Raw genomic sequence first — 21,177 nt, forward strand, 5'->3', positions numbered from 1 at the left:
GTGAATTTTTGCTTTCTAGATTTAAAAACAAATCATTTATGAAATTAATCTAACATTAACGCATAACAGTAGCTACCACTTACTGAGTCAGGCTGATATTTCAATGTTGTCTCCGTTTAATTATTACACCGCCTATGAGATCTATTCTGCAGTTTTGGGGGAAAATTTATAAAACTAAACTTGCCCCCACTTGGAAAAATCATGCCTAGGTACCACCTTTTTTCCTCCCCTAACACGGCTGAAACCTATTTTGTGAGGCTCAGAGAGACTGAGTGACAATCCAAAGTCCCTCCTTAATAAAGGGCGGGGCCAGGACTTGGACACAAGCATTCTGACATCAGAGGCCGCTTTGTAAACCACTGTGCGAACGACAGTCCGTGTAACGGGAAGCAAGGCCCTCATTGGTGAGGTGAGCCGGTAAGCACTCACCTACTTTCGGTCTCCAGAAACTCCTATTTTGGATATTTCACGTAAATGAATGAATCATACATGCGTGGTCTTTTGTGTCTGGCTTCTCTCACTTAGCATGACGGTTTCCAGGTTCGTCTAGGTTATGGTATGTATCAATACTTCACTTTTCTAATTGCCAAATGATGTTCTATTTTGTGGATACGTCGTATTTTGTTGAGCAGTTCAACAGGTGTTTAACCTAACTCGTGGGCACTTGGTTTTTTCCACTTTGGGGTTACTATGAATAATGCTGCTATGAACATTTATGTAAAAGCTTGTGCATATATATGTGTTCTGAGGTATATGCCTGGGAGTGGAACTGCTGGTTCACACATGTGGTAGCTCTGTGTTTTAACATTTTAAGGAAACAGCAGAACATGGGCTGTTTTTCAGTCATTTAAAGTTTCTCTCAACAAGTGTTGTAGTACTGACAATACAAATTTTGCACTTCTTTTGTTAATTTTTTTGCTAAATATTTCCCTTTGTGATGCGACTGTGGATGGAATGCTTTCCTTAAGACATCATTCTATGTTTTTCTATTTTGGGGCATAGTTTGTGAAGTAGTGATATTAATTCTTTAAGTGTTTGGTAGAACTCAGGAGTAATGCTATCTGTGCCTGGGCTTTTCTGGGAGGTTTTGATTCCTAAATCGATCTCTTTACTTGTTAGAGATCTACTTACACTGTCTATTTCTTCCTGAGTCAGGTAGTTTGTGTAGTTCAAGGAATCGGTCCATTCAACCGAATTATCTAATCTGTTGACACAAGTGTTCATAGTACTCCCTCATAATCCTTTTTATTTTTGTAAGGTCAGGAGTGATGCCCTGCTGTCATTTCTGATTCTGGTTGGGTGTTCTCTTTCCTCTTGGTGATTCTAGGGAAAGCTTTGTCAGTTTTCTTATCATTTCAAAGAGCAAGCATTTGGTTTCATTCATTTTACTGATTGCTTTTGTAGTCTCTGTTCCATTGATTTCTACGCCCGTATGTGTTACTTCCTTCATTTGGCTGACACTGCGTTTTCTTTGCTCTTAACTTTCTAAGGCCTTAACCTGAGAACTTCTGACATTTATTTGAAGTCTTTTTTTCCCCTTTGTATACAGGCAATTAAAACTATATATTTAGTTGCCTTCTATGCACTGTCTTAGCTGCATCATTAAGTTTTGGTATGTTGTGCCTTTACTTTCATTCACTTCAAAGCATTTTCTGATTTCCTGTATCCTTTCTTCTTTGACCCATCAGTTATTTAGGAATGTTGTTTAATTGCCATGTACTTGTGAATTTCCCACATTTCTTTCTGTCAATGGCTTTGTATAATTTCAGTCCTTTCAAGTTTATTGAAGCTTGTTGTATGGCCCAGATTATGGTCTATCCTGGAGAATGTTCCATGTGTACCCAAGAAGAATGTGCATTCTGCCATTGGTAGTGGGGTATTTTGTAAATGTGTTTTAGGCCTAGTTGGTTTATAGTGTTGTTCAAGTCTTCTGAATTCCAGTTGATCATCTGCCTAGTTTTTATATCCATTATTGAAACAGGGGTATTGAGGTCTACAACTACTGTTGTTGAATCATTTATTCTTGCCTTCAATTCTGACAGTTCTGTTTCATTTATTTTGGCACTTTGTCATTAGGTACACATATTGTTTATATTAATATATCTTCATGAGATTGATGCTTTTATCATTGTAAAATATCCCTCTTTATATCCAGAGACTTTTTTAAGAGTCTCTTTTGCCTAATAGTAAGTATTTATGTAATATCAAGAAAAGACTGTGGTAACTTAGATTATCATGGTAATACTAGAAAAGAAGGGAGGTGGGCAAAGCTTTGGACATGGAAGTGACATATAGAAGAATACAGAGCAGATGTTTGCCTCTACTCAAATACAACCAAAATAATTTATCTTTGCTCCGTAAAGGGTTAAGTTATTTTAGGAGCCTATGGCCAAGTGAAAAGGTGGGGCTTCTTATTTAAGAATTTCAAGATGGTGAGAACAGAGCATTAAACAAAGCATGGGACACTTCTGAGTAGAATTCTGTGGGACCACACATTTGATGTCCCATTTTGGTACTTGATTTATTCAACAAGTTGGAGGAAGCACCGTGTTCTCATGAAAAAGGCAGGGAGTGACTCGTGAGGGGAAAGATAATATATACAATGAGGGAAAAGATTGAAGACACAGTGAGAATATTTTTAGAGAGTTTTTTGGAAAAGAGAGGAGAGAGCTTTGAAGCAACTGCCAATCAAGAGTAAAAAATGAGAGGGAAATTAAAGGGAAAATATTGCTATAAATTATTAATGAGCAGGGCTTCCAAAGTTCTCTTCCCTTCTACCCATTCCCCACAGAGGAACCAAGGTAACCCTTAAGAAAAGGAAAACCTGATCACATCACTTCATTATCTAAAACCCTTTTATGGGCTCTCATTGTTCTTAGAAAAAGGACACTATCCAGCTCTTCATTGCTCAGGGTCCTCCCACCTGAAGTTTTCTTTGACCAATTTTTGCCCCTGCATCCCTCATTTATTGCTCATCTTTTAAATTCTCAATTGCTATTCTAGATCAAGCATAGTCATAACTCTAATAGCATCCTGATTTTGTCCCTTGGAGCATGTACCACAGGGTACACACACAAACACACACACACATGTAGTCACAATACACTGGTATTCAGGTCCCAGTTGTATTCAGTGATGTTCAAAAGCCACATGGGAAATCTAGTGCAGGTTCCAGCTATACAGCCCTGTAAGTGAGTGATTTTCTTACCAGTTTTTGTAAATTTGTTATTTGAAGGTAAATTCTGTTGTGCTGTGATGAGGTCCACCTTGTCTGTAATTCTCCCCTAAACCAACCTCAGCATCATAGAATAGAATCTAAAAGACCTGAAAAATAATTTGATAGCAACCTCTTTATTTTTTTTAAAGGCTATAAGGAAAGAAACAGGCCAGGAAAGTTAGGTGACTTGCTCAAGGTCACACAGGTCGACTTTTTGGCTGTTTAGTTAATACATCTTTTGACTTTTTGTATGATGAGATAAAGACCTCTTAAGGACCCAGCAGAGAACAACTTCAAACAATTCAGATTGTGTAAATGGGAACGGCAGAATAACCAGTATAGCATGCAGTGTATGAAAATGACAGGGCTTTCTCTGAGCAATGGCCTCGGGCTGAGTGTGAGTGAGTTGTGGCAGGAGGGGGTGGGGGGGAAGGAGACTAGTCTGAGCAAAAGCAGCTTCAGATTTAAACCAAAGAGAATTTCTCCAACTCACATTTGAGAACACTCTCTCTATAGTAACAGTAGCAAGGGCAGTGGTTAATTTCCTGTTGTAAAGAAGCTTTAAATAACATTTCTTCTCAAAACCACATTCTACCTGTAACACTGGCATTGGCTACAGCTGTTATGATTTTTAGTCTTTGCTTGTTTTACCTGTGGAAAGGCACCTGGACTGATCAGGCCTGCAAATTCCTTTATTTGGGGATTTTTCTTCATAAATTCTGGGAACCCCAAACATTCTGAAGTTTAAAAATGGTATTATCTTTGGCTTACTTTTTTCCACTTTTAAGACATCAGAATCGTCATCCCCTGTAGCAGATTTGGAACTGTGGAGAAAGAAAAGTACATCCATATACATGAATCTCGGGAGCTAAAAAGGCATCGTGGCAGATTAGCATTCTGTGAGATGCCAGCCTCATAGCTGATGGTTGACAATGCCAGTTAATCCAAGTTTGAGAATTTTAGGTTTTGTCCAGATTTTCTGAAAAGTGTGGGGAAGGGAGCAACCACTTTCAGGAGACCAATTTGAATTAGGTACACACATCTGACTTAATTTATAAAGCAGACAAGACAATCAGAATTTTATTAATGAAATAACACAGGTTGGTAGCATAAATAAGAGGGCCAAGATTGAAGGAGATAGAATATTTGTAGAACCTTTTGAACTAATGCAATAAGACATGAATGTTGCAGGTTATACTTTGTTCAAAAAGAGTGAGAAGGCAGAAGAATGAAAAGGGTCATCTTCACAGCATTTGGATTTAACAAATACTTTTGGGTTCTCATGTTCAAATCACTGTAAGAAGTACTTTTAGTCTCTTCAGGCTGCTGTAACATAAATACCACGGACTGGGCAGCTTAAACACCACACATTTATTTCTCACAGTTCTGGAGGCAGGGAAGTCCAAGTCTGAGGTGCTGGCAGATTTGCTGTCTGTTGAGAGCCTGCTCCCTGGTTCACAGGCGGCCATCTTTTCACTGTCCCTTTCATGCAGTGGAGTAGGGGATCTCTCTGACATCTTTCTCTTACTAGGGCACTAATCCCATTCATGAGGGCTCCACCCTCATGACCTAATCCCCTCCCGAATGCTGTACCATCTAACACCATCACACTGGAGATTAGGTTTCAGCAAATGAATTTGGGGGGAGGAGGGGCAGGGGAATGCAAATAGTCTGACTATAACAGGTACTTTAAGAGGAAAAAAAGGTAAATAAGACAGAATCACTGACCTCAAGAAGCTAACAGATCAAAAAGGTAAAATATTTCTCCTCCTTTTGTCTAAACATCAGAATTCTTTAAGACATTAAATGGTACTTCCTCTGTGAAACCTTACTCCATCTCACCACTCTCCTGCAGGTGCCTTTATTCTAGCATTTATCTCATTGAATTGGGACATAGGTTTTCAAATATTTTTCCCTAAATAGGTGTTTCCTTGAAAGCAGAAACTCTGTCTTATTTAGTCTTACATCCCCTGAATAAGGCCAGAGATCTAGTAAGTGCTTGATCATATTGGCTTAATGAGTGAACAGAATTTTAAAATAGACCACTTACTGACAGAGTCAAAAAACACAAAGAGAATTATTTATGTATATTGGACAACAGGTGAATGGGTTATCTTAGATTTAAAACAAAGACTGGCTGAATCTGAAAACTCTGGGTGAAAGAAGGTTGCAAAGAGTTTTATAAACTCCTGCATAAGTCTGAATATAGTAGCAATAGGAATAGCTTGGAAGTTGGAGACTTCATAGCGTGGAAAGGGGCTTCTTCAAATCCTTTGTGAGCCAACCTCCATTTGTTTAGAGCTGGCAAAGGTCTGCATCCAACAGTCCAAATTTTCAAGTTGGAGTGTTATCAACTTGACAGCAGTTACAATTTTTATAAAGAACTTATTCAAATTATCCCACTGAAATGAGAAGCAAGCAGCCAATCCTCCCATTATTGTCACATCCAATTACATAGGACTTTGGAACGCTTTCCGTCAGGAAGTTCCTGTTGAGCTGTCTAAAGAGGGCAATTCTTTGCTGTCCTTATCCGCTGGATCTGTTGCGTCTAAATTATATGCATAATGCATAAGTGAGCTATTGATGTTTCCTCTCTGTGAACGCCACTGGACAGACTCTTCAGTTTGTTTTTCATCTCTCCTATAAACTGGGCTGATAGATCGTGATCTAACAAGACCAAATTGTAGTAATAATGATCATAATGACTAACATTTGTGTAGCAATTTCTAGTTTGCCCAGATCTTTATAACCATGATTTTCTTTGCCCCTCACTAATATTCAGGATTGTGAGCTATTAAGATGCTTTGGATCAGGGCCTGTAATTATGCGTCTAAGGGAACTTGGCTATAAGATTCACCGCCACACTAGACCTGGTTCATGGTGGTCTAGTTGGCTTTGTATGTGGTTAGTGCTGTCCCCCGGCATCAATATTGTAAAACATCACTTCTCATCTGAAGAGTTCAAAGGCATGCTTCTGTTCATCTACCATACTCCAGTCTCACCTACTGTTTACTCTTCAATCTGCTGTAACTGGCTTCTCCCCACCATCTTGCTGGACCTGGTCAGGTCAAGTCTATCAGTGAGTCCACTTATTACCAAACTAAAAAAATTATTTTTGCCCTTTATCTTCCCTTGGATATCTTTGAATCTGTGGATGACTAGAGCTTTGAAACATCCTCTCTTGGCTTCCGTGTCACCTTGTCACTGGCTAATTCTTCTCCCGCTGCCTTCATGAGCCTTTTCCCTGTCCTCTTGCCCTTCCCTGCCGGGATTCTCCTAGCATCCTGCCCTTGTCCCTTTAGTCCTCTTGTCCTACATGCTGCTCAAAGAGAGCCCACGAACTCTCTTGGTTTCAACTTCAGAATATGCCAAGAGCTACATAATCCTCCCCCCATGCTTTGCCTTGAACTTTAGATTTTATACCCAGTTGTCTCCCAGATAGCTTGCTGGATCCAGGCATCCCACGAAACCTCCTACTTATTGTCTGTTTCTGGGGTTTTCTCGTACGGAAATGCCCTCCCCTGCACCTGATTCATACCTGCTATTTATTACCTTCTTTACGATTATTTCCTGGTTGTCCCACCCATGAAGTTTTCCTCCTGCATGTTTCCATGATACCATAGCACATCTCTTTTTTAACCTGTTGTGTGCTCTTTTTTATACTAGATTGTACATAGCTTGAGAGCAAGCCAGGTGACTTTTTTTTGACAATCATGTCATCCGTGTCAGTAGGTAACCAGCTTATATTAGTGCTCGATAAATAGTAAATGGATAAATGAATGAGTCAGTGAAAGACATCATTCCAACAAAATATTGTGCCTCTTTGGAGAATTTAATTAAATCTAAAATTGAGCATGGGGATAATCAGCTGAAGTTGAGTATGTCAAGTTTGCTCTCTTTTTCTCTTAATCCTCTGAAGAGCACAATATTGGAAGAGTATTTCACATCAAACATTGGAGACAAATATTTTGAAATCCTCACATAAATTCTGTTTTAAAATGTATTCAGTTTAAGTCTCCTGATTCAGGAAAGAAATGTTTATCATAGTTATTGAGGGAACTGGAAAGGTGCACTTTCTACTTTTACCTTACCTTTTTAATAACGTGTGGCTCACTAATCAAATGCAAAGAAGAAGTGCAGGTATGCGGGGAGGAAACCGTTCTGTTCCAGGAGACCTGCTGGGTGATTCTGGGCTGAAAAATGCATAAGATTGATTTTATAAAACTGTATAGATAATGATTTTATAGAGTAGAACCTACCAGTAATTCACAGAAGTTAAGCAATGCCATCTGGTTCATTTATATCCCCTTTACACAATGGGGAAATCCACGTGATAATAACATCATACATGAAGGATAACTGAGTGACCTGAATGAAGGCAGTGTAATTGGGATTACGCAGGTACTATATCCCAGTGATCTGTCAAAGCATTCTACAGCACACAGTGATGGGAAAATCTCTAGCTACAAAGGAAGTTCCCACTATGTCCAACTTACTGGGACTGCCAATTCTTAGCCCATTTCTCCCACGTGTGTTCCTTTGAGGGCTTAATCAGGATATTTTCCTACTCTAATCCCTGCTGATCTGTATCCTTATTTTGATTATTTTCCATTGCTTTCAAATGTAAGTTTATCAAGATCCATGATATCTGGTATGATAGCCACTAGCCATATGTGGCTACTGACATTGACATTAATGAAATTAAATAAGATGTAAAATTCAGTTCCTCAGTCACACTGGGACACAGTTCGTGTGTTCAACTGCCCAAGTGGCTATGGGATTGAACAGCACAGGACGTTTCCATCACCAGGGAATTTTCTATTGACCAGTGCTGATTCTAGGTCCATTATATTGACCTTTGGATGGTTTCAGTGTTGCAGAAGACCTTTTTTCCTACATTTATTCCATCAGGCTCCTTGCATTTAATTATGTACATATCATTCACTCCTCAATGAAATAAGTGGGGTCAGCGAATAACCTTATGAAAATGTAAATGGTGATTCTTAAAGAGTAATGCTTTTAATTCAAACTGCTCAGTTTTTAAGTAATTTTCAGTTATTTTAAGGGTTTGAGAAGAGCTAATAATGTGTAACAGAAGTAGTGAGACCCTCTTTGACATAAGCTGGGATTACTTTAAAGCTAGAAAAAAACACATTTTAAAAGTTTTGTTGTAACAGAATTTGGAGTTGTGCGTTTAGAGAAAGCAAGCTCAGACTCCACGTGCCTGAAATGTGACCACAGTTTTGCCACCGAGTTCATTGTTTTTCCAGCTCCACCACATATACCATAATAACCTAGCATTCAGCTGAGACTGTGAATTTTTTGCACACATATGCACTGAGATTCGGGGAGATGGTGCTTATTTGTCAATTTTAATGACTGGAAATGATGTTAACCATTTGCCAGTTGAAAGGAAAATGCTATGAATTATCTGCAGAATAAAGGGAAGCATCTTTCCGTTTTATCTGACTGAGCCCTCATATCTTCCAGCAGGTTTCGGTAGGTCAGGGAGCCTCAGAGCAAGGGTTCTGAAGAGACAGGTGAGTGACCCTGTGTTTTCCCTGCACGAGCCAGCACATGTAATTGGGTTTTACAGCTCAGTATTGATCAGGCTTTTCTGACGGCAGCTTCTCTAAAAAGCCTGTTCTCTACAGTAAAATGGAGCTTATGTACGTTTTAAGGTCCCTTGAGAATTTTGTGTTTGTGTCTGCTCGCCGAAGGGATGGAATGAAGAGCAGACTTTAGTATTTTGGGACCTTTCTTCCTGAGCCTGCTGGTATACCACTCAGGGGCTTTCCAGGTGCCGTGAGTTCATTCTGGTTGGCTTGGGTTGTTTTTCTTAACAACCTCCTTTGAACTTTGACACGTCCTCTGGGACTCTATCTGAACAGAGCAGTTAAATTATCTTGGCCTTGCCAGCCCTCTGCTATTCAGGAAGGAGCTCTCTTGGCAGGGAGTTCAGAATGTTCTACCTTTCGAGGAAGTCGGGATGGAAATTGAATTAGCCGCTGTCTGTACTCCTCTGCCCTGGGTCCAGGTATGGATGTACCTTTCAGACACAGGCACCAGGCTGCCCCCTTAGCCTCGCTACAGATCTTTGATCTGACTGCCCGAGTCATTCTAAGAGGGTAGGAAGGCCAGAGTTGCCTTGTTTCTTTTCTCTTTCATATTAAAAAATGTAGATGCCAAGAATGATTACAATTACAATGCTAGTATCTCCTCTTGCGATTTTAAGGTGCACAGTCATTTAAAATGACGTTTGGCTTGGCTAATACACAAAGGCTTTTTCTGAAACCTTTCCTCCCATCCGTGTAGTTGCTGGAACATTTGGAAGTGAATGTGTTTGTGCATTCACACAGTGCCCTTCTGCTTCCTGAGTTGCTCCTGGGTTCACTCACTCAAATCCAGAATTAACAACAGATTACAAAATTAAGTGTGCGATGACTAACATTCTGACCAGTATCTCAGTGGTCACACAGAGAAACAAATTATTTCTGATAACTTAAACCCATTAGGGAATATAATCCTTTTGGAGACTCTGACTATCTAAAGGTAGCCTGGACCCTACTTGACATTTAGGAATTTTTCTGGTTCCTATTTTGGGCATTATACATGTATCTCTATTGTCCTTTGAAGCAATATTGTAGGGATAATTATGTTAACACTGTTCCTGAAAACATATTTATAAACACACATGTGTCTATAATTGTGAGGAACGCCATACAGTGTGTGTCTGCTGTCATCTTTCCAAACAGACATGGTCTTGTGTGTTTATAAGGTACCTGCCTCTTCCGCATCCTCATCTTCCACTGCTCTGTCCAGTTGCAGTCCGTTCCCATGATTTCTTCTGTTTTCCTGTAAAACATTCATTTGCTTTTAAAGCGACTTAAAAACAAAGGTGAGAAATTGGGAGGACGGCATTAACCTCCAGGGAGTGATGTCATCAACCCCAGTTCCCTTCACATACAAGAAAATATTTTGTCTACATTCATAAAAACAGTCATGTTTAACATTTCAATCCCTTGATTTTTGACAAAGCAAAGCAAAAATGTGATAAGAGATTACTGAGGAAAGGCAGGCAGGTGTGCTCTCTCTCCAAACACTGCTTCTTAAAAATCTGTATTTCTTGAATTTATATTTTTACCCCCAAGGTTTATTGACTGAAAGGATAATAAGGCTAGTATTTCACGAGTCTTTGCTTCCTTCATAGTTTTGGATAGTTCTAAATTAAATGTGGATATTTATTTTATTGAGCTGTAATGGACATATAACACTGTAAGTTTATGGTTATCAATTTGATACATTTATATATTGCAGTGTGATAACCACCATAGCATTAGCTAACACCTCTATCACGCCAAATAATTATTATTTCTTTTTGGGGGGTGGGGTTGCAAACATCTCAGTCTTAGTCTCTTAGCATCTTTGAAGTTTAAAATACAATATTGTTGTCTATAATCCTATGCTGTACAGTAGAGCTTATTCACTACTTGTTTCAAGTTTGTACCCTTAACATTTCCCCAAATTCCACCACCCTCAGCCCCTTGTAACCACCATGCTGCGATATATTTTTATGAATTTGACTTTTTAGATTTTTAAGTATAAGTGATATCATACAGCATTTGTCTTACTCTGTCTGACTTACTTAGTATAACGGTCTCAGGGTCCATCCATGTTGTTGCAAATGGCAGGATCTCCTCCTTTCTCATGGCTGAATACTGTATTGCATATTATTGTATTGTACATTATAGTGTGTGTATGCATGTATATGTGTATATACATACACACACCCCACTATTTGTTTATCCATCCATCGACACTTAGGTTGTTCACATATCTGGCCAGGGTGAATAATGCTGCAGCACTACATGTGGGAGTGGTGCTCTCTCTTCAATATCCTGTTTTTATTTTCTCTGGCTATATACCCAGAAGTGGGACTGCTGGCTGATATGACAGTTCTGATTTTTTTGAACTATCCTGTTCTCCATAGTGACTGAACCAGTTTACATCACCAGTGTTTTATGTTTTTGACCTATTTTGCATACTTTTGCTTCACAGATCCCTTATCTACTTACTGTAGACATGGCTGCTTTTACTACTGTCATCTTTAACCTTCCTACCAGCTCTGTAACTGTGTGATCCACTACCTTTAGTATATGTTTGCCTTTGCCAGTGGGTTTAATTTTTTTCCTATCATAATTTTCTTATTTCTAATTGTGGCCTTTTCTTTGATGCTTAGGGAAGTCCCTTTTAACATTGTATTGTAAGGTTGATTTAGTGGTGCTAAAGAGTGTTACAAACAAAAGTTAAGAGTTTATCTCCAAATTACAAATAATAACTTTGTCAAGTAACATTCTTGTTTGTAGGTTTTTTCTTTCAGAACTTTGAATGTATCATGCCACTCACTTTTGGTCTTCAAGTTTCTGCTGAAAAGCCAGGTAATGATCTTACAGGAGTTCCCTGTATAAACAGTCTCTTCGTAACTTTAATTTTTGCTGTTTTAATTATAATGGGTCTTGGTGTGGACCTCTTTCAGTTCACCTTGTTTGGGACTCTGCTTCTTGGACTGGATGTCTGTTTCTTTCCCCAGATTAGATAGATTTCACCTATTTTTTCCAATACATTCTCTGCCCATTTCTCTCTCTTCTTTCTGGAACCCCTATAATGTGAATGTGGTTGATATTGCCTAGCAGTCCCTTAAACTAGTCTCTTTAAAAATTTTCCTTTTTTCTGTTCAGCTTGGATGATTTCTGCTACTGTCTTCCAGATCACTGATCCATTCTTCTGTGTCATCCAGACTTCTGTTGACTCTCTCTAGTGTTTTATTTTCATTTCAGTTAATTATATTCTTCAGCTCTCATTGGCTCTTTCCTTTTCTGCTTGTTGATGTTCTGTGTTTATTCATCCTTCGCACAAGATCATTGAGCATGTTTATAATCATTACTTTGAATTTCGTATCAGGGAGAATGCTCATCTCCATTTCATTTACCTCTTCTACTGGAGTTTTGTCGTATTCCTTCATTTGGAACATATTTCTCTGCCTCTTCATTTTACCTAACTTCTGTGTTTATTTCTGTGTCTTATGTAGGCCTGCCTGTCTCCCGATCTTGGAGGGGTACCCTTACATGGGGCCCAGGAGCATGCCCCACTCTGGTCACCAGAGCTGGATGCTCCCTGCACCCTTCTGGTGTGGTCAGACTGATTACTGTTAGGAGTCCTTGCCGCCTCCTGCCTTTCAAGAGGCTCTCCACGATCAAAAAGTGGGTCTGACCCAGTCATTGCCTCTGTGCTGGAACTCCGAGGTGAACTTTTATGCGTGCCTTTTAGTAGCAGAGTCTATTTCCAATAGCCTTTCAGCTCTCCTGAGTGTAAGCTTTATTTGTTTAAAGCCCAGCTTCCCGGGGCTTCATCTTCCCAGTGCAAGTATCTCCTTGCTCCTCAGGGAGGAACTCTGTGGTCGTGCTGTCCCTTCCATGTGTGGGTCCTTCGTATCTTCAGTTGTGGGAAGTCTTTTCTGCTATTGTTGAAGTCATTCTCACAGACAGTTGCTCTGTAAGTAGGTGTGATGTTGGTGTGCACGCGAGAGGAAGTGAGCTCAGTGTCTTCTTACTCCGCTAGCTTGAGTCCCTCTGTCACATTTAGAGTTGTCATTGATATGCAAGGACTTACCCACAGCATCGTATTGTTTTCTGGTTGTTTCATATTTCTGTAGTTTTTGTTTCTGTCTACGAAAGCGTTACCTGTTTACTCCCCCTTTTATATTTTTATATCATAATTTACCACTATCTTTTGTATTAAGTTAGAGTAGCTATATTTTTAATATCATTATATTTACCTTTGTGTTACCAGTATGTTGTATATTTTCATCTCTTCTTAGCATTGATTTGCATCCTTTCAGTTTTAAGACCTGATTTCAGCATTTCTGGCACGGTATGTCTACTGGTAATACACTCCCTCAGATGTTTTCCCTGAGGAAATCTTTATTATTCCTTCATGTCTCAAGGGTAACTTTGCCAGTCTTGAACACTTTGCATATGTCGTTCCATTCTCTCCTGGCCTGAGAAATCTGACAGCCTAGAAGGGGGTTCCTTTGTAGGCTATGATCTTTATCCCCCTGCTTTTGCTTTTAGGATTCTCTCCTTATCTTTGATTTCTGCCAACTTTATTATACTGTGTCTTAGGGAAGTTGAGATAAAGAGGGTGATTGGTTTGCTTCATGAACTTGGATGTTCATGGACAAATGTCTAATTTACTGTTCAAAAATGGGGACGAAAAGGAGCAACATCTTAAGCTGCCATGATGCTGGAACCACTCTTGGACATTCTTTTTAAACATGCAGAATAGCCACGCTTGCTGACCTTAGTTTCAATTTGATGATTCAATAGACTTGGTTCAATTATAGTTACTGTAATAGTCTTATTCTTTCTCAAAGTTAGTGATTTGATTTTTCTCTTCTTCTTAACCTCTGATTATTAGACTCTAAATGCAAAATACATACTTCAGAGGTAGCAGTATCTACCCCATCCCATGTTCACCCTCACTTCCAAGGCAAAAAGTGTAAAACTTACCAAGGATATATATACCATTTATCCATCTCCTGAAAATATTGATAAAACCTTTTTGTGCAAGACAATAAAGTAAAACAGACTGCTCTCTGAAAATTTTGAAAACAAATTTCAGACTAAACCATCTCATTTGTACTTTTCTATGCATATATAACTTACAAACTTATATTTATGTGTGTATATATATATAGGCTCCTACAAGAACACTTTATTCTATGAGTTCTATATTATTTATTTAGAGTGAACTTTGAGGGATTTAAAACACATAAATTGAAATGGTAGCATATTTTTCAGGTTACTGAGACTGATGAGGATACTGGAAATTTTATTTTAAAAATTCATTTTGTCCTTTAAAACAGTGAGACAAATTCACTATTATACTTTAAGGAATTTTTACTAAAGTATTATTCTCTAATGTAATCACCAAGCTGAGAGTCAATATTGGATTTTATAACATTATTGTAATATTACAGTATTACAGTTATTAACTATCATTGGATTGGTAATTATTAGTGAAGTAATAACCCTTCCAGAACTGGGGTTACTAATTCACGTAAACCCTGCCTCGTGAGCCATCGGCATTTCTGCTATAGTTGTTGTTACCCTAAGTTTTTTAATCATTGTGGTATATAAACACTAGGTGGGTGTTTGTCCAATATCCAAGAATTTAAAATAATTCATATTCCTATTGAGCATATAGAAAAGCCAGCTCTTATTTGTTCACCTTGTCTTGGGTAACTATCTAAAAAAATAATTTAGCGGGAAGGGTATAACTCAAGGGGTAGAGTGTGTGCTTAGCATGCATGTGGACCTGGATTCAATACCCAGTACCTCCTCTAAGAGTTAATAAGCCTAACTACCTCCCCCTACCAAAAAGAAAAGTGTAATTTAGAATATCTGCCATTTGAGATCAGAAGGAAAATTACATTGAATAAGATACATGAATAGGATGTTATTTTATGTCACCTGGACCGGCCAAACATTATTCCGGGTGCATCCGGGAGGGTGGTCCTGAGTGAAATTAACATTTCAGTTGGTGGGCTAGGCAAAGGAGATTGCCTTCTCTAATGTGCGTGGGCCTTATCCAATCAAATGAAGACCTGAATAGAACCAAAAAGGCTAAGAAAGGGCAAACGCCTTTTGCCTAAGTGCTTGAGCAGGGGCTTTAGTCTTTTCCTGCTTCTGGACTCGAACTGAAGTATCAGCAGTTCTTGGGTCATGAGCCTCCCAGCTTTGGGGCTAGAACTTATCAGCTTTCCTGGTTCTTAGGCCTTAGGACTCAGGTTAGAGCTCCACCATCACCCCTCCTGGGTCTCTAGCTTGCCCATTGCAGATCTTGGGACTTCCCAGCCTCCATAATCAAGCCAGTTCCTTATTGTGTATATATTTCACACACACACACATATACCCTCTGTTGGTTCTGTTACTCTGGAGAACCTTGATTAATATAGTAAGTCATCAGTTTAAATAAATCTTTAGACTTTAACATAAGTAATCCCTGAATCCTTTATCATCACTGAGGAGTTAAGGCAAAGGTAGGGTCCCAGTTAAGAAAAAGATCTTATTGAACCATTTAACCCTCATAATCAAATTTCACTCCCCTTGCTCCAACAGTCTGAGAAACAGACAAAAGTAGGATTACTATTCAGCAGTGTTGAGAATCTCAGAGAAGGCAGGTGATTTGCCCAAATTCACAAGGCTAGTTTTCTGCATTAGGACATGAGCCCAGGTTTTTCACATGCCAGTTTTATAATCTTATCACTATATGCTACACCTTTTTTGTGTCTAACAAATGAGATTTTATCATTTGGAGAAGAAACCTGTGTCCAAGTCCAAATCTACTAGTAGGTTTTTACTATTTGAGTTATCAATACTTTAACACAGGTAGTTTTCATCCAATTTATTCCTTTCAAGGATCTTGAAATATTTCTTGAAATAGATTGAATAGATACACATAAACAGATAATTTTATAACTGACATTTAAAATGTGGCGTATTGTTTTTTTGTTCCCTTAAAAATGGAACAAAATTAAAACGTATAAAAGGGTAAAGGAATAAAACAGATAACTAGTCTTTCCTGAGGGCGTTCTGGGCGTTTTCATCTTATGCTCCTTGTTTGCTATGCTTTCTACTAATGCTTGGAAATTCCTAGAAAATTAAGACATTAGCAGTGGCCATGAAAATCAGAACCCAATGGTTCAAGCAACTGTGATATTTCTGACCCAATGAGCTCTCTATGGATGTTTCATTTTCTTCTGGCTTTAGGGACTGCTTCCTGTTACTAAAAAAACATGCATATTTGTAAATACATAACCCCCTGAATAATACAGTAATTCATAATGCCCTCATAGAGTATGTTTGAATCAGCTTAAGTTAAAAAGTAACTCTTCTGTCTCCCTACTGCAATATTTTTATCTTTTCTCACAAGCAAAATAGAGGAGGAAGACAGAAACATGTGATGAGTCTTTCCGCTTACAAATTTCCAAGACTCTGCTGGAATGCTGAGTCGTACTTTTAGGTCATCCACAGTTCATCAAAATGATTAGCCAGGTCTCTACCAAATACTGAATTTGAAGCTCAAGGACAAAGACCACGCCCTAAATAAACTCAGACAGTTTACAAAGCTGAGTACCAGCAGGAATTAGCAAATGTAAGGAAAGACTGTGAGAGCCAAGGAGGAAAAGTTGATGGTGTAGAAAACTGTGCTCTCATCTCATTGAGATGAGAACAAAAGTCCTGAGATATTTAACTGTGGTTTTCCTCTTTTTTTCTTTTTTTTTTTTCTTTTTTAGCAAGGTAACATTTAGATGAGGAAAATAAAATAAAACAAATGGACTAAGACAATAGAAAAAAGGTGAAAATACAGGAAAATCTAGTAAAAGGGAAATTTAATAGATGACTTTTTAAAGGCAGATCCAAGAGATTTATATTTTGAAGTATATAAAGACTTGGCTACTAAACTTGTCCCATGATAATCATGTATAATTTTTTAATGTATGGGATATTGACAATCACAGTTTAAACCATCAGAATTGCCTTCAAGTCAGCATGGGAATATGTTATAATGGATCTCTAATTCAACCTGTAATTGCTGTCAGCATCTGATCCCTAGTTTTGCTAGAAAGAAGACTTCTTTGGGGGGAAGAAGAGGGATGATCTGTAAACTCCTCTTTCTCCTTTGCATGACGCTTTACACAACTACTTGGCCTTGACAATGATATATATCTTGCTTTTTGTATTTTCTTAAATATCTGTAGAGTGTCTCAGTAACTTGTTACACGTTTTATAGATAAACACCCTGTTTTTTTGGTAGCCTAATGTTGATAATCAGTGTTTGTTAAGTAGAATAAATTTGAAGTCAAGAGGAGTTAAAGACTTGAAAGCATAATCATATTAGGTTAGACCCAAATGGGTTAAAAATTTGTTTAGTTTGACACAGACTTCAGAAGAGACAAATGGTTCCCTCTGAACTGTAGCATCAGATCTTCTCTCTTAATCAAAGGATGAGTTCCCTGAAGATGGCATGATCCCAGTCCTTGTATTAACATTTTAAAAGTCTTGCTCTGTTATTATCTGTTTTTTTGGTCAGGACAGGTCCTTAGGTGGATACATAAATAAAATATAGTTCTACATTGATAGAAAAGACCCATATAAAAGAATCTTGAAGAATTTAAAGGAAATTTTTATAATATATATGAGCCCACATGCATGTCTGTGTGTGTGTGTAACAGTAAGTCAAATTTGGCTTTAAGACAAAGGCTTTGGAGCATAAAAGATTTACTACCTAAAAATGAAAGGAACATTTTCATGAGAAAGTCACCGTCTAGAAACTACTGTCCCAATAACATAATCTTTAAATCAATAGATAAAAAATCAGCAAAATTACAAGAAGAAATGGGCACATCTGCAATCATAGCCATAGACTTAACAGACTTCTCTCAGAAACTGATGGAAAGAAAGAAAAAAACCTTTGGATTTGAAAAAGTAATTAAAATTTAGTCTGGCTGTGTCTAGATCCTGCCCCAGCTATCTGATAACAACATTCTCTCAGACATACTGACCACCTAATGAATGGTGACAACCAAAGCATCATTATGCTGATAGCATTTTGTTCAGAAATATTTATAATTAATGAAGATGAAAACACTGCACATTAAGGTTGTGTGATGGAATGAAAGTGGTATTTTGACACACATTAGAAAAAAATAGAAAACTAATGTGCTAGTCATTTAACTCAAAAAGTTAGAAACAGATGAGAGAGAATGGGCATACAGAAGAAAATAAATGGAGACATTAAGTAGAAAACAAAAAAGCAACAGAAGATCAACAAAATCAGAAACAGAATCTTTGAAAGAACGTTAAAAATATCTGGCAAGATGAAGAGAAAGGAAGCAGAAAATCTATTTTATAATTAAAAATTGTTTTAGCCTTATTAATAACTTTATGCAAGTATACTTGAAAATTTAGAAATACAAGATACTGTTTTACAAAAATATAATTGACCAATATGGACTCAAAAAGGAATAGATATTCCAAATTAAATATATTGAATCAGTATTATAAGAATATCTTTCCATTAAAGAAATCAGACCCAGATGGTTTTACAAATGAGGTTTACCAAAACTTCAGGGACTAGATAATCTTCATTTTAGACCAACAGATCTAAAAGAGAGGAAAAGAAAAAGAAATGGAAAGCACATTTTGTGATGCTACTGTAATCCTGTCGTCAAGAATAGCACTAGAAAAGCAAATTACCTTGCAATCACTTGTGAATATAAATTTAACTCATTAGCATGTTGAATCTGGTTATGTGTATCTGCTGGAGCCCAGGCCCTGTGCTGGATGCTTTATATACATAAGCTAAATTAGCCAAGATGTTGAAGAATAATGGTTAATTTTTTTCACTGTTTGGCAGAAAAGTATGAAAATATTATCAGAATACTTGTATTAAACCACCTGATCGAAATATAAAAAGAACATGCAATTAAACTAAGTGGCTCATATATTAATCAAACTAGGAAAAAAAATCACTTCACTCGTTGATGGTGAATTTATTAAATAGTGTTGGGCTGAAGCAGCTAAAGAAATGTGTCCAGAGAAATAAACTTGTTTGACTATTAGCAGTATAGCAAAAACAGTGCTTAAGGGGTTGAAGAAATTGAGATATTGGCAATATCAATAGTTAATTAAAAAAGCAACTGATTTCAAGTGGTTCCCCTTGTCTCTGAATAAGTTAAGGTGTTTCTGATACTGCTTTGTTGCTTATTCGAGGAATCAATGAATTTGAAGTGACAGAATTAGCATCGATGAATGGTATGAGTACAACAACTTCTGCTAAGTGTGTTTTCAAAGTTAAAAAACTAATTCAGTAAAACCTGAGGTGGCACCTTCTAAGATGTATGAAGCAAAAAGAGGCTTATTTGGATAAAATTACAGAATTGCTTTTATGTAAGGCATATGGTTATTCCTTGAACTATTTACCAGTAGATACATTGTGGAAAACATTTCAGTCTAGCAAGTGTTACTGAAACAGTGGTATCAAGTTTAAACTTCATTTGTCCTCATCTATTTAATTATCATCAGTTCTGTGAAATTTTGTCAGAATCTAAATATTCTAACTTCTACCACACAGCAGTTTGATGGCTTAGTGGTAAAAATTTTATTGCTGAACAAGAAAAACTGCCCTCAAGATTTATTATCAAACACTGAATGGCTTTGGAGATTAGCATTTGCTGCAGAATTAACGTTTGATGGATTCACTCTAAATACAAGGCAAAACATTGCTTATATGTGAAGCTTATGTAGTGGTAAAGCCATTTTGCTAATAACCAACATTGTCTGAATCACAATTAATGGTTAGCTGCTCTATAAACTTCCCATACTGTCAAAGTTAAAACAAGAAATTAAAATTGCATTCCCAATCACATTTCCAATGGATGTATTTATGAGCACATACTACAGGCTCAGTGTTTTTCTGGACCTTGATGCAAGTGAAAAGCAGCTTCCCGTATTTCAAAATCCTCTAAGTGTTCAGTTGAAGAGCTTCCAGCTTAATCTTCATTTGAAAGTCATTAATCTGCATGCATTGACATATAAAATCAAGTATCAAGAGAAGAATCTAATAGAATGCTATCAATGATTTCCACATGATGGATATGCTTAATTAAAATCATTCTCGTGGGCTGATATCAGTATTTGGAAAATACCTGTCTAGAAGACATTTTCATAGGTGAAATAGAGAAAAATCTCTGTACAGATCCAACTTAGCCAGAGGACACACAATTAATTTTGATGATAGGGAACTAGATTTGAATCCAAATTAAGCAAAATGTTACCTCCTCTAAGAAAAAAAAAATTTCATTCTCTTTAGTAGACCTGTATTACAAAATATATTTTATTCACTTTGATACAACTGTAAATGGTAATTTTCTTAATTTATCTTTTTCATAGTTCATTATTAGTATATAGAGACAGAATAGGTTTTTGTATATTCATTTTGTATCCTACAACTTCACTGAATTTTTAAATTCTAACAGTTTTGGTGAAATCTTTGGGGTTTTCTATTCATAATATAGCATCTGCAACTAGTGAAAGTTTTATTTCTTCCTTTCCAACTTGAGTGCCTTTTAATTTCTCTTTCTTGCCTAATTTATCTGGTTAGGACTTTCAGTACTATGTTGAGTAAAAGTGAGAGTGGGCGATCTTAGAGAAAAAGCTCTCAGCTTTTCACCTTTGATGTTAGCTTGGGCTTACATATGGCCTTTAATATGTTGAGATACATTCCCTCTGTACTCACCCTTTTGTGACTTTTTATCATAAATGGATGTTGAATTTTGTTAAATGCTTTTTCTTCATCTGTTAATTTGATCATATGATTTTTATCCTTTGTTTTTGTTATATCACATTGATTGATTTGCAGGATTTGAACCATCCTTGCATCCCTGGAATAACTCATGCTTGATCATGACGTGTTCTCCTCCCACTATATTGCTGAATTCAGTTTGCTAATATTTTGTTAAGGATTTTTTCATCTATGTTCATCAGGAATATTGGCCTGTAATTTTTTCTTGTGGTGTCTTTGTCTGGTTTTGGTATCTAAGCATACCACTACAGAAAATGTCATCAAATCACAAATAAGAGCAGTGAAAGACTTATACATGGAGAACTACAAAACATTGATTAAGGAAATTAATGAAGACTTAAAGAAATGGAAATATATCCCATGCTCTTGGATTGGAAGAATCAATATCATTAAAATGGTCATTCTACCCAAGGCAATCTACAGATTTAATGCAATCCCTATTAAATTATCCAGGACATTTTTTTTTTACAGAACTGGAACAAATGATCCTAAGATTTATATGGAATTATGAAAGACCCAGAATTGCCAAAGCA

General features: G+C 37.3%; 1 protein-coding gene across 13 annotated transcripts in view; it reads left to right on the forward strand.

The window, feature by feature from the left end:
* The window catches only part of NOL4 (nucleolar protein 4), a 244,241-nt gene that overhangs the window by 211,217 nt on the left and 11,847 nt on the right, over positions 1 to 21,177 (forward strand). For 2 of the 13 annotated variants that reach the window (XM_072949037.1, XM_072949039.1), the window contains exon 11: positions 8,708 to 8,757. The exons of 9 other annotated variants lie outside the window; for them this stretch is intronic. In XM_072949037.1, the coding sequence (XP_072805138.1) occupies positions 8,708 to 8,757 (50 nt within the window). The remainder of the gene's footprint in view (positions 1 to 8,707; positions 8,758 to 21,177) is intronic. 2 more of the 13 variants (XM_072949038.1, XM_072949040.1) reach the window with 1 other exon arrangement.

Source organism: Vicugna pacos, chromosome 24 (genome assembly GCF_048564905.1).
Source record: "Vicugna pacos chromosome 24, VicPac4, whole genome shotgun sequence".
Lineage (NCBI taxonomy): Eukaryota > Metazoa > Chordata > Mammalia > Artiodactyla > Camelidae > Vicugna > Vicugna pacos.